This window comes from Penicillium cataractarum, assembly GCF_028827025.1.
Source record: "Penicillium cataractarum strain IBT 29864 chromosome Unknown utg000002l, whole genome shotgun sequence".
Lineage (NCBI taxonomy): Eukaryota > Fungi > Ascomycota > Eurotiomycetes > Eurotiales > Aspergillaceae > Penicillium > Penicillium cataractarum.
The window spans coordinates 257,999-270,561 of NW_026622738.1; the positions used below are offsets into that span (position 1 = coordinate 257,999).

The following is a 12,563-nucleotide window of genomic DNA, read 5'->3' on the forward strand; positions in this document are numbered from 1 at the left end:
AGCAAGATTCCAGTACGAATAGTGAGAATCCAGTGATAGCTTCTTTGCTGAAGTTTTAAATGGAGCTGTCAGTAAATTATAGTGTGACAGTTTAGAATTGGGAGTCGCCTACATGTGGAGGTACATAGAGTTATTTGTCGTCTGCGGGTTATCTTGCACAATGATTGACTCCGTTCTGTCCTAGGACGAACGAAATCGATTCACTCGAATGGCAATGTCGCAAGTACGAGATGGCAGACACCCGAGCGGGGTCAATCCCTTCCTGGTTTTGATTTGATTCCGACGTCATGCAACCCATGCAGAATATGTATCTCAATCCGTGCGTGCCGGCCACTGTTGTCCGTCTGGCCGGACAAGGGCGTCCGATCGGAGATGGGCCGATTTGTGTGGGGTTGGGTAGCCATCCACCACGATAGCTTTTGACTCTGTAGAAACAAGTTATTCAAATAACCCGTATTTAGTCTCCAAGAAGTAAATTGTGTCTTCCAGTCGAATCATCTCCGTCATCAACTCATCCGTCTCACTATGGTTCTCGCTCAGCCCCCGAACCAACATGTTATGAAGGCATTTGACCTCACTGGCAAAGTCGCTGTGGTGACAGGTAATGCATTTGCTGGAGATGCCAAGGGACGTGGCTAACTAAATCTTCAAGGTGGTGCCCGTGGAATAGGCCTCGAAGTGTCGCGCGGATTGGCCGAAGCTGGTGCTAATGTAGGCCGTCATGGTATACCCTTGGAATACAAATCTCTCAGGCTCATGGAATCCGATCTAGATTGCTTTAATTTACAATACTTCAAAGACAGCAGAGGCAACAGCAGCTGAGATTGCATCTGCGAACAATGTGCGAGCAGCTGCCTATCAGGCCGATGTCACAAACCAGACCGAGATCGAAGCTGTGATCCAACGAATTGCAAAGGATTTTGGAAAGCTCGATATCTTGGTCGCTAATTCGGGAATTGCGTCATGTGTCGCCGCGGAAGATTACACTCCTAGCCAATGGAGTGATATCATGAAGGTAAACCTTGACGGTGCTTTTTACTCCGCGCAGGCTGCGGCGCGTATCTTCAAGGAACAAGGGCACGGAAACATTATCTTCACCGCATCTGTGAGTGCGACGTTGGTGAATATCCCTCAGAAGCAGGCAGCAGTAAGTCTATTTCAGTCTTTTGATACTAGAAAGCCAGGGTGTTAATGTTATATAGTACAACGCATCCAAGGCTGGTGTAGTTCAGATGGCCAAGTGCTTGTCAGTTGAATGGGTAGACTTCTGCCGTGTCAACTGCATCTCCCCAGGCTTCATTGCAACTGACATCCTCGACATTCATCCCCAGGAATGGCGGACTAAGTGGCTCGACATGATTCCTGCTCAGCGGATGGCACAAGCCTATGAGCTGAAAGGGGTAAGAACGCACACCCAATTATCGAACTAGAGCTGACGCTTAGTCCTAGGCCTACGTATTCTGTGCCTCCGATGCTTCTAGCTACATGACTGGGGCTGATATCATCATTGATGGTGGATATACCTTGCCCTAAATTGAATTCTATAGTTTTAGAAAAGAATGGAATCGTAAGCATCTTTCCAGTTAAACCTTTCAATTCCCCACACGTATCTATGTCACGACTGTTATTCGACTCCAGGTAGTTGGTTCATAAAATCCAGAATTGTCGACTCCTGTAAAATCGAATCAACCCCATCTAGCTGGGTCATTTCCAATGTGGGCCACATCAAAGGGTACAGATTTGCAAGTTGCGTCTGCGGCGACTCTTCGGTTGGTTGGCCCCATTCGTCAACTGATGGGTCAAGATATGCTCCACAGAGGGACCGGACCTTTTCCAGGCAACGAAGAGCAGTTGGATTGAGTTGAGCCATGGACTCCAGGATTGGCATGGCTTGACATATCTGCTCACGCCATCGCATCGCGAAAGCTGCCTGGGGATTATTTCGCAGACAGATAACCGGAATCAGAATTGCCTGGAATAGAAAGTAAAGCCCATACCAGCAAGCCATCGTTGTCTTTGGTTCATTAGTCCAAAATGTTGATATCAGTTCTAAAGACTCATGTGCCGCATCCAGACATCGTTTTATGGCCAAGTCAACTTGTGCGTCGCTATCTTGAGCACCCAAGACCCATCCCGGGCGGGCCATCAGTCGTCCAACTAGGAACGGACGATACATGAGAATGCGAAAGTTGCGGTATCGCCAGCGCAGAATCGAATGACATAGACGGAACCGTGGTTCTTGGATCACGCTCTCCCCAAAAAAAGGAGGGAGAGTTGTAAGCCAATGACCGATAAGTGTATCATCGAGCTCGATCATCTCTGATGCTGGCGGAAATGGTGACGAGATGAGTTTTGTGTATACTGGGCTGGTTGCTGTGTGAAATGTTGCTTGGGCTCGCAGATGTGTGTATACGGTAGTTTCATTTACTGATTTAGGGATGTTTTTAGTCCCTGAAGTTATGTCCTGGGGGATTGTTAGCCAGACTTTGACCGAGAAACTCTGATATCAAGTTGCATACAAGATCATGCACATTCATGGGAAGCTCCACATCGATTCCCTCATCTGGAAAGTCCAATGGTCGCGAGAATGTAATGATAGCACCGACGTCAAAAATGTAAAGACAATGCCACACTCGTCTTCGCATTTCTGTTGTGAACAGGCTAGCATCCCAGGTTGGAAACTCTTTGTGAAGCCCAATACCCATAGCGATGCGTCGCGCCAATCCCATGTAGTTGTATCCCGAGTTTGGTTTATTCCGTTTTTGCATGTAATTTGAGATCAAAGTCAAAGCCTGAACCAATATCAAGTTACCAGTTTCGAGCATGTCGACGGACAGTCGCTCCTTCGCCGCTTTGAAAAGGCCAAGGTCCACATCAGTCGGTTGGGTTGAGGCGGTAAATGCCCCAGTGGCTGCGACTACAAATAGCAACACTTGCCAGTATTTCCCATTCGGCCGTGGAATTACTTCCATAAACTGAGCCCGAAATGTCGCTTCATGCACAATGGGATATGACCGATGATACAGGGAGAAGTATGCCTCAACAAATGGTTCTAGTTGTCCGAGTGAGGTCAACGCAAAGGGAATGCTGATAGTCTGCTGCTGCGTCATGTGTTCAATATTATCTGCATTGCCCAATGTTTCGGTCTGCCTGTTATCAGTTAACCGTAGGAGTGCTGCGCCGGATGCAGCTCCTTGAAAAATATTAGCATCTGTGATCAGCGGACATAGAAACTACGTACCGAGATATCCACCCTCATTTAAGCTACTGGTTAAGCTAGCCATGCCGTCGACAAATCTATCTCCATATCCATTGCCAGGTCGCTCATCCCATTCAAAATTACTGGTGGATGGTGGAGTCTCCAAAGAAAGCCCAGATGGCCCCAGGGACCGGCCTGTGCCAGCTTCTGGCGTTTGATTTCGCGGCAAACTCCGTGGAACGGAAGCTTGCCGCCTCCGTGTTTGAGACGGGCTTTCACAATACTCGAATTGATCTTGACCTTGTTGCGCTCGAACAGACGACGGTACCGAGTTGCGTGGGAATTCGCAGGTCGTTTGCAGTCGGCATGGCCCAGGGCCATTGTCAGAGCTCGGTGCATGATCTGCATTTGGTGATGTCCCAAAATTCAAGGCGTTGTTGTATGCTTCTGGCATCACTTGCCGCAGTAGCTCCTTGGCCTGCCTGAGCTCGTTCTCTACTTCATTGAGATAACGCCGAGTGAGGGGTGTTTTTGCGAGTTTCTCGTAGAGACATTGACGTTGAAATTTAAGGCACAAAAAGCACGTGGGTATCTTGCGGTCGCACTTTTTTAAGGATAATTAGCGCAATGCGAACCGTCACATCATCTTAAGGGCTCACTCTGGACTTCCTGCGACGGCATTCCTTGCACGCTTGCTCGGCTTGGGGTCGCTGGGTATCCTCCTGCCTATCATCCCTGAAAATTTGTATGGGTGATGCTGAGGGCGACATTATATTTTGTTCATCGCATTCATGTCAAATTCGTGTTTAGCAATTGCAGAAGAGGGGGTTGGGGAAGTCTCTCACATTCACTGGCGATGTCGGAGAACGTCCGATGTCTGCCTGGCGTTTCAGGCACTAAGTTCGACCTGGAACTTACTTTGAGTGCGAGTTCAGACAAATTGAGGCTGCCATATTGTGGAATAAAGAGAAAAACCAGATCTGATGGTACTAAGTCTACGAGGAACAGATTTCTGATGTAGTATAAAGCGAAGGCGTCAATATTCCTGTGGCGATCTCGAGTCACACATAGCTTCTGTGGAATTATACATCAGATCTCAACGCTATCCATCATTTCCCATCGCTGTCGCACCATATCATACTGTCTTCTCATTGGCCATGCTCTTATGTTGCTGGTTTTGTTTATTATTCCCAGCAACGCCTCTCTCTCCTCTAGATTTGTGAAGTATTCACCATATAGTGTGATGGCTAATACTGCATTGACCAGGGCAGGATGAATTCGCAAATGGCACAGTGCTATTCCGCATGTTCTCAGAACCAAAGATCGAACTTGTGCCTCTGCTTTTCGATGTGTGGCCCGATTCGCTCCACTTCGTGTCGGTACCGTTTAGCTTGCATCGCTCAAGAATTCGATGGAGACTTACTCGAGATGAGGGTTTTCTGCAGTCAAAATCATTTGCGCAAACAGAAAGTGTTGGACGGCAGTCACTTGAAGATCGAAATTGTACCACACAGTTGGAAATATGTGACCCTTTGTTCTTTCTGCCTTTAGGTCAAGGGTCGGTTTCAGTTCCCCCAAAGAATCGCGGAGCAGCTGATGCTCTTGGGATTTGAGTTGGGCTAAAGCGGTTTCGAGTCAGCACCTCAGAGCAGGATTTGTAGGTCTGTTCGATAGTAGTCACACTCACTCCATTCCTCTGCTGATTTATTTCCCCAGCGCCATGTAGCAACTTGTCCAGAAAACATAATCATCGTGTTCGCTATCGAAACATTGAGCCAGCGGTCGGCATCAAAGCGTATATGAGGAACAGCTTCTCGTGTCAAAGCAAAGTAGATCTCTTGTCGAACAGTGATCCAGTATGTGGCTGTGGCAAGGGAGGAATCAAGCGGAGATGCGCTCATAGAGTCAATAATCGTATGAGTAATGGCAAGAAAGTTCACGGCTCCGCGTTGTGCAGACTGTACTTCACTCTCTTCCATGTCTTCTTCCATTTCTTCATATTGCCGTAAGATTACTGTAGCTGCCATAAGGTTCTCTTGGTGCATGGGGTCATGGATATTGGGGAACTCAACGAGATCTGGTATGCACTTGAGCATGTACTCGAGTGCGCTAGATTTCTCCAAATTAGGAAGCAATTGCCCTTGGTACACAATCCCATTGGGGGTTTTGTACTGTGGTAGGCGACAAAGATGGCGAGCTGATACGGCGAATACAGCGTTCCGAAGAGTTGCACAATGCTGTGCTCGACGAGGGACTACTAGTTGGAAATGTCGACGCTCATCACAATGGTCAAACTAAAGTCATGTTACTTCCATCGCCACACACTCACACAAGATTGGCTCTTACCCAAGGCGATAACTCGTCAATAAAATATCGTAGAAGGCAAGATTCTTGTACAACTCCACTCGATTCTGTTGCCAGGCCATTGCTTGAAGAAGGAGAGTTTGTATCAAGAGTGGACGCAGTACTGGTTCCCGTCAAAGTTTGATAATCAGAATATCTTAAATGACGAAGCGGTATCTCCAACTCCTGATACCTGGCCGCAGAGTCACAACCAGGAGAAAAATTTATGTCGTGAACGCTTGTTTGTGGCGTCGCACTCGATGTTAAATCCAGCCCTGGGGTTCTGGGCGAGTCGCCATGGTCGCGATCCGAGTCGTGGAACTGATCAGTCTCTTGTGAGTTTTCTTCGCTTTCATTTTGATGGGTTCCGGTTACATATGTCTCAAGAGGAGACAAGGCATCGATCACAGCCTGATTCTCAGAGATATATGCTCCAGCAGTACTGGCATTTCCCTGGGAATCACCAGCGACCCAGGGTGGTGCGGTAGGGGTAGGGGGAGGAGCTTTTGATGTTTTCTTGGTTGGTCTCCAATTTTTGGGCTTGCTATTCACCCATATCTGACCCCCGGAGAAGCTTGCATCCAGATTGGCCGTGGATCCATGTCGAAATAATGCTTTCCTCTGCACGGGCTTGCAATCAAGTCCCTTCTTCTCGCAGCGCTTGCAAACCGGCTTTCGCTTATCACCTGCCAGCGAAGTGGGCGATGTATAAGCATGAAAAATATTGTTGTGGGGAAAATACTGGAAGATGAGACTTACATTTCTGGTGGCTCGCTATCCCAGGTTTAATTAGCAAAGCTTTTCACCTTATGGTTAGGATATTCCTTACTTCGGCAGTTCATGCAAGGAGCTTTGGCAAATGAGGAGCCCGAGGACATTTTCAGTGTTCGCTAAGTGCTGAAATCGCTCAAAAGATCCTCATATTGGGTAGCTGGTGATTTCACAGTAGGATGGGTCGAAGGCGGCGGCGGCGTTGCTTTCCTTTGAAGGTAAGAATGCGGAGGGATTCACCCCCGCACGCAATGAAAATTGCCTGTTTGGGGAAGTTACCCCGCATTCTCGTCCACCTTTTCAAAAGAACCACCCAGTTGACCCTTCAATAGATGAGGAGTTGAATACGACAGCGAAAAGACAATAGAAGTCAATCATACATTGGAATTGGACACGTCATTGCCACTCAGAATTCCAAATATAAATGGTGGTCTACAGACCAGACCAAAATTGCTATGGCTCATACTAGAAAAATGTGCTACCTCCAAACTTGAGATCTGCTAACAGCATATTTTCCCTCAAGTCGTCCAAGTACTCTAACTGGACAATTCTAGGACCTGAAATGCGGTCACTGAGATTTGTTCCCCAGGGTCAGATTCGAGGAGACAAAGCCTAGTTCAACCGCTCGCTACTCTTCGCCCGCCCTTCGGGGGTCTTTCCAGATCTAAAGAAATAGTGTTTTCATCCGACCCCCTGTCAAATGTGTCCATAAACCCCATCTTGATGACGGCGAAAACATTGCATAGTCCAACTGCGACCATTGCCCCTAGAAGCCGACTCCGGGGTGCCCAAATATCCTCAAATAGACAAGTAAAGTAAATATATAATAGTATCTCTTCCTTAGATGACTAAAGAAGAAGAAATAGAATATTAATGTAGCCTTCGCCTATATCTGTCTTTAACATTACCTAAAAAGTTAATTCAGAATAGTGCTCAATCTCAATGTCCGGATCAGACAGGTGCAGCCAAGTCCACTACTCGACCTTTGAATCGAGATCATCCTTATGATAACGGACATTCTGAACACCCGCGACGTCAGCTCATTTCTACTCACGGCGCGGAGATATGCCGGCATCCTCGATTCGCATCTTAATCAACGTGCGCGGCCATATCTGCACTGACAACTCCGTCCTCGGATGGGCTGCGAAAAGGAATTAAGGATCTATAATCCGCAAGCTCCTAAGGGAAACTAGGGATGCGCCAATTCCGCTTGAAGCGAAAAGAAAAGCACTATTGCAACACTGGTCATCCCTCGTGGGATAAGTGCCAACTCAGATTTTCCCCTCCTCTGGTCGAATATCACTACTCAAAGAAGAGGAGTGGCGTATGGTTTGGTTGTAGTGCATATAGAGTATCACCCGCTAGATAATTAGTAGATATTGTAAAGGTCAGCTTTACCTTATTTCGTACTTCTTACTCCTTCCTCTTTAGTCCTAACTGAAGAACATGGGTATAGCAGTTCGTAGCTCTATAAATAATACTAGGCCGCTTAAAATACAACTACTCAAATAGAATAATAACTATGTCCCGCTTTAACATTCTTGCTCGCTAGCTAGCTAGTCAATGAAGTCTGAGAAGGTTCGCTGATAAAACCCCTCCTACATGTAGGAACTAAAGAGGAAGGTATAGTGCCCACTAAACAATTATTCACTCCACTCGTCGAGCTAACCTCTTATACCTTAGCTGTTCCGTCAAATAGGGGTAATGAAAACCCGGAAAATGCAATTTACTAGACATTCGGGCGTTTCAATATGTATATGTTACGATCTTTCGGTAGCGGCGGGAAGTGGAGTGAATAAGTATTTAGTGGGCACTGTAGTAAAAGGTAAGAATTAAGGTAAAACTGATCTTTAAATTATCTACGAATTTGTCTAGCAGATGATGCCATATGCCACTTCTCCTCAGTAGGATCGAAGAGAAAGGTGTTCAAAGTAAGAAGGTAAAGCTGGCCTTGACTCCTTCAGATCGCGAAACCTATAATTCTTAATGCCATGACGAGCATTAACAACATCTCAACAACAATATACCTCTTTACCTCACACAACGAAGGCCTCCACTCACCGCGAAAATCCAACAATGCGGTCTACCATTCCCCTGCTCAGCCTCGCCAGCGTCGGCCTGAACATCCTCTCTGTCCAGTCCGCAGCATTTCCTAACGCTGATCTGGCTCGCCGCGCCGATGAGCCAGTCGCCCATGTCTATCTCCCTAACTTGAACTTGAAGCGCGAGGCATTCGAAGACGGTCTTACTCCTCCGGACCAGAAGAGGGGTCTTACTCCTCCTGACCAGAAGTAGAAGAGGGACACCTATGGAGATGAGACTGCACTCACTGAAGTCTCGTATGGAAGAAGTATTGCAAACATCTATAACATATTCTTCATGCGAGCGCCGCAATTCACAAAGTTTACACTCTCTTTAATAGTATTCTTCTCACTACGTGCATTACATAGCGGTATATACTATAGTGGGGGAACTGCTGACGGATTTTGGTGCGTTTCCTGATTGGATGAATTGTCAACTCTTGCTTGATGCTTTGGTCTTATTGATTTCTCTGTTAGATTGTCATTCTATTTAGTCTATCTATACCGTTTTATTATTTGCCTTGCCAGATTGGTGAGCTGCGGCGAATAAGGAGAAGCAGAAGCTTTATTCCTGCATGTCTAGTTCTTTTATCACTCGATCATAAACCCCCAACTTTCCAACAGTAGTCTACGCCCCATACGAATAAGCAATAGCCTGGATAGGCAAGTCGAGAATAGGCTATCCGTATGTTCTAGTCTTTCCGACCGTCTCTTGCCATAAGGCTGTCGCTGCTATTCCCCACTCCCTTGGTCATTTGGCCCCAATCAGGCTGAGCTACTTTGTTTTCAGACCCTCCAATCACGTCGAGATTTTGCCAGCTGCCTTAAATTGATTTCACAGCATCTTACTGGTCTTGTTTGTCAGCGAAGTGGCGATTTCTAATGACTTAATAATAGTCGATCAAAATGCGGGGAGCTCCCATCGGACACATGGGTCTATAAGCTCTCCATAACAGCCTCACGATTAGCGGCAGCCCAGTTACCCTCTGAACCCAATTGTGAACACTTACTAAGATGTCTCCATCTCAGACCCGAACAGGGATTCAAGTCATTAGGCCCGGACTCGCAGAGATCCGATCGGGCCTTCCTTACCCACGTCTCCGAGCAGACTACTTGATCGCAGAGACCAAAGCATTCGCTCTCAATCCTACCGATAACCATCACATTGACTCTCTGGCAGGTATGGGGCCCATCATCGGTTGCGACTGGTCAGGAATCGTACGAGAGGTAGGGGACAATGTGACTCGGTTCAAGCCGGGAGATGTTGTCTTCGGTGGCTCCCATGGAGGTATGTCATGTCTTCAGCCTTCCTTTTTGCTAAAAGTCAACCTTATTTGCTGAGGCATTGTCCAACAGGAAACTCGGTCGAACCAGAAGACGGCGCATTCTCAGATATCATCACTGGAAAGGAACATGCCACAATGCATAAACCTGAATTCTTGAGCTTTGAAGAGGCTGCTTCGCTGGGTGTCGGGTTGGCAACGGTCGGCCAGGTTCTCTACCCCGTAATGAAGCTCCCCTTGCCATCGCCTGATATCCCAGCCAATTCGGGCCCGACTCTGCTAGTATATGGAGGCAGCTCTGCCACGGGAACTATAGCTATCCAGGCGGCTAAATTGTAAGATCTCATGTCAACATTGATGGCAGATGGCTCAACAAGTCGCTTCTAGGTCCGGATGCCGCGTCTTCGCTACCTGCTCTGCCGCAAACAGCGAGCTCGTTCAGTCTCGCGGTGCAGAGAAATGGTTTGAGTATCATCAGTCAGACTTTATCGAGCAAATAGAGGCCGTCGGCTTGGCAATCACGCATATCGTGGATTGCATTGGGACGGAAGAATCGGGTTTTCATTGCAGCAAAATTCTCGCATCCACAGGCGGTCACTATCACTCAATTAAGGTCCCGGTTCCTGAATCTTTTAAGAGAGCAAGACCGGAAGAGAGTGCAGTGGCTACCACAGCTCTAGGGTATACGATGTTTGGTGAAAGATTCGAATTCCCCGGGGTGGCAGAGTTTCCCGCCGATCCTGCAATGGAGGCATTCGCTAAGAAATGGGTTTTGATCGCCGAGCGCCTGGTTCAGACCAGGCGAATTCAGCCACATCCGGTTGAGATACGCGATGGAGGTCTAGTAAAACTTCTAGATAGTCTTCAAGAGATACGGACGCAGCCGCCCAGAGGCCGGAAGATTGTGTACTCGCAAGCATGAGGTTTTTTTGGGAGTTAACAGAGTCCCCAAATACTGCTGTTCTTTCGATTCAAGTCCCATTTACTTCAGGATAGCTTTGTTATGGCTGCTTCTTAGGACAGAGGCCATATTTGGATGATTTAATACTGTCTCTCGAAGCTTAATACTAAGCGCCAAGTGCCAAAACACCTCTGGTCGAGGCCTCTTCTTAAATTTTCATTTGTCTTATCTCTCAGTCGGCATTAGAGCTTCGAATATCTGTATAGTGCACGAGCAATCAAGAGCTCTCCAGTCCGATCTGCGACAGTCAACGGGGTGGGGTCTCCGTGCAACGGACGACCCAGTCCGGCCGCGGAGTACATACGCAGCGGGGCATCTGATGAAAGTACAAGAGAAGCTCGAGATGAATCTTAACTTCTACACGATTTATCTTGAGTAAAGGACAAAGAGCGATCATTTTATTATCAAAAGCAGCATCGTATCGAAACAGAATGGGTGTATGTTCAGAACTCCAGGTCCAAGTCCCATACTAAACAAAAACAGGAAATGAACCGTTCATTTGTGCTGCGTGCCGTCAAGGACGTAGCTATCGAGGATCGCGCTGCTCCCAGGCTCAAGGATCCTTGGGATGTGATTGTTCAAGTAGCGCAGACTGGTATCTGTGGCAGCGATGTTAGTTTTCAGATTGAGCCGTCTGCATTTATCAAATCGAACTAACATGAGTGTAACAACTAGGTCCACTAGTATGTTCTCTCTCATGTTTCTCGATATTCATAAAGCTAACCTGACCATCAGTTGGCAAAAGGGCCGCATAGGAGGTAAGCACAGCATCACACAACACCCCTCAGAACCAGATCTCAACCTTTCCCACAGATTTCATCCTAAACTCCCCCATCGTCCTCGGCCACGAAAGCTCCGGCACCGTCACCGAAGTAGGCTCGGCCGTGAAAAACCTCAAACCAGGCGACCGAGTCGCCATCGAACCAGGTATCCCATGCAGACAGTGTGTCACACCATCCAATCCTTCCAAAAAAACCCCCCCAAAGCTAACAAGACCAAGCTGCAACCACTGCCGCAGCGGCTCCTACAATCTCTGCCCGGACACCGTCTTCGCAGCGACGCCCCCTCACGATGGCACGCTCTCCAAATTCTACCTCACCCAGGCAGACTATTGCTACCCACTCCCAGCGCATATGAACCTTGAAGAAGGCGCGCTCGTGGAACCCGTCGCCGTCGCGGTCCAAATCACCAAAGTAGGCGAAGTAAAGCCCAACCAGACCATTGTCGTGTTTGGCTGCGGACCTATCGGATTACTCTGTCAAGCTGTTAGCAAAGCGTACGCAGCGAAGAAGGTGATTGGAGTGGATATTAGTCGATCACGAGCAGAGTTTGCCCGGACTTTTGGCGCGGATGATGTCTTCGTGCCCCCTGCCAAGCCTGAAGGTGTGGATGATAGTGTCTGGAGTGAAGAGGTGGCTAAGATCATGAAGGAAACGTTTGATCTGGGCGAGGGTCCGGATGTGGTTCTTGAAGCTACGGGGGCTCAGGCTTGTATACAGACTGGTATACATTTGGTGCGGAAGGGTGGAACTTATGTACAGGCCGGCATGGGTCGTGAAGTGAGTTGGATGATTCATTAAATACTGGGAGATGCGTGCTAATTTCGATGCAGAATGTTGATTTTCCAATTACGACTGTTTGTATCAGGGATATCCATGTCAGGGGGTCCATCCGATACACGGCAGGCTGTTACCCGACTGCGGTTGATTTGATTGCGAGTGGCAAGATCGATGTCAAGCGGTTGATCACCAATCGGTTCAAGTTTGAGGAAGCTGAAGAGGCCTTTGAGTTGGTTCGGCAAGGGAAGGAGAGTGTTATTAAGGTTATCATTGAAGGTGTTTTATCATGATCACTTTGCGTATGACTGTTTTACCATCACTCAGCAGCGTATGAGATTAGCCCCAATTATTACACAAGAATGAATA

The 12,563-nt window shown here is 47.6% G+C and overlaps 6 protein-coding genes across 6 annotated transcripts; 4 read left to right on the top strand and 2 right to left on the bottom strand.

Moving 5' to 3' along the window:
• Positions 1-525: 525 nt before the first annotated feature.
• On the top strand, positions 526-1,533 carry N7496_002156 (oxidoreductase; the record flags this gene model as incomplete). The annotated part of the gene is made up of 5 exons (XM_056695087.1): positions 526-601; positions 653-711; positions 800-1,147; positions 1,203-1,400; positions 1,450-1,533. The coding sequence occupies 5 exons, from the start codon at positions 526-528 to the stop codon at positions 1,531-1,533; spliced, it is 765 nt and encodes a 254-aa protein (XP_056557299.1).
• Positions 1,534-1,624: 91 nt separating this feature from the next.
• N7496_002157 (Zn(II)2Cys6 transcription factor) lies at positions 1,625-3,933 on the bottom strand (the record flags this gene model as incomplete). The annotated part of the gene is made up of 4 exons (XM_056695088.1): positions 1,625-2,464; positions 2,520-3,193; positions 3,242-3,803; positions 3,859-3,933. Coding segments are annotated over 4 exons (2,151 nt in total), but the record flags the coding sequence as incomplete, so codon positions are not given.
• Positions 3,934-4,618: 685 nt separating this feature from the next.
• N7496_002158 (uncharacterized protein) lies at positions 4,619-6,420 on the bottom strand (the record flags this gene model as incomplete). The annotated part of the gene is made up of 6 exons (XM_056695089.1): positions 4,619-4,818; positions 4,887-5,493; positions 5,546-5,666; positions 5,736-6,228; positions 6,302-6,316; positions 6,372-6,420. 6 exons carry the CDS (start codon positions 6,418-6,420, stop codon positions 4,619-4,621), a joined length of 1,485 nt encoding a protein of 494 aa, XP_056557301.1.
• Positions 6,421-8,389: 1,969 nt separating this feature from the next.
• On the top strand, positions 8,390-8,608 carry N7496_002159 (uncharacterized protein; the record flags this gene model as incomplete). The annotated part of the gene is made up of 1 exon (XM_056695090.1): positions 8,390-8,608. One exon carries the CDS (start codon positions 8,390-8,392, stop codon positions 8,606-8,608), a length of 219 nt encoding a protein of 72 aa, XP_056557302.1.
• Positions 8,609-9,408: 800 nt separating this feature from the next.
• N7496_002160 (zinc-binding alcohol dehydrogenase family protein) lies at positions 9,409-10,599 on the top strand (the record flags this gene model as incomplete). Its single annotated transcript, XM_056695091.1, has 3 exons — positions 9,409-9,682; positions 9,751-10,012; positions 10,065-10,599. The coding sequence occupies 3 exons, from the start codon at positions 9,409-9,411 to the stop codon at positions 10,597-10,599; spliced, it is 1,071 nt and encodes a 356-aa protein (XP_056557303.1).
• Positions 10,600-11,069: 470 nt separating this feature from the next.
• Positions 11,070-12,487, top strand: N7496_002161 (NAD(P)-dependent alcohol dehydrogenase; the record flags this gene model as incomplete). Its single annotated transcript, XM_056695092.1, has 7 exons — positions 11,070-11,075; positions 11,122-11,250; positions 11,314-11,321; positions 11,374-11,396; positions 11,452-11,581; positions 11,657-12,197; positions 12,251-12,487. The coding sequence occupies 7 exons, from the start codon at positions 11,070-11,072 to the stop codon at positions 12,485-12,487; spliced, it is 1,074 nt and encodes a 357-aa protein (XP_056557304.1).
• Between the last annotated feature and the right edge of the window lie 76 nt (positions 12,488-12,563).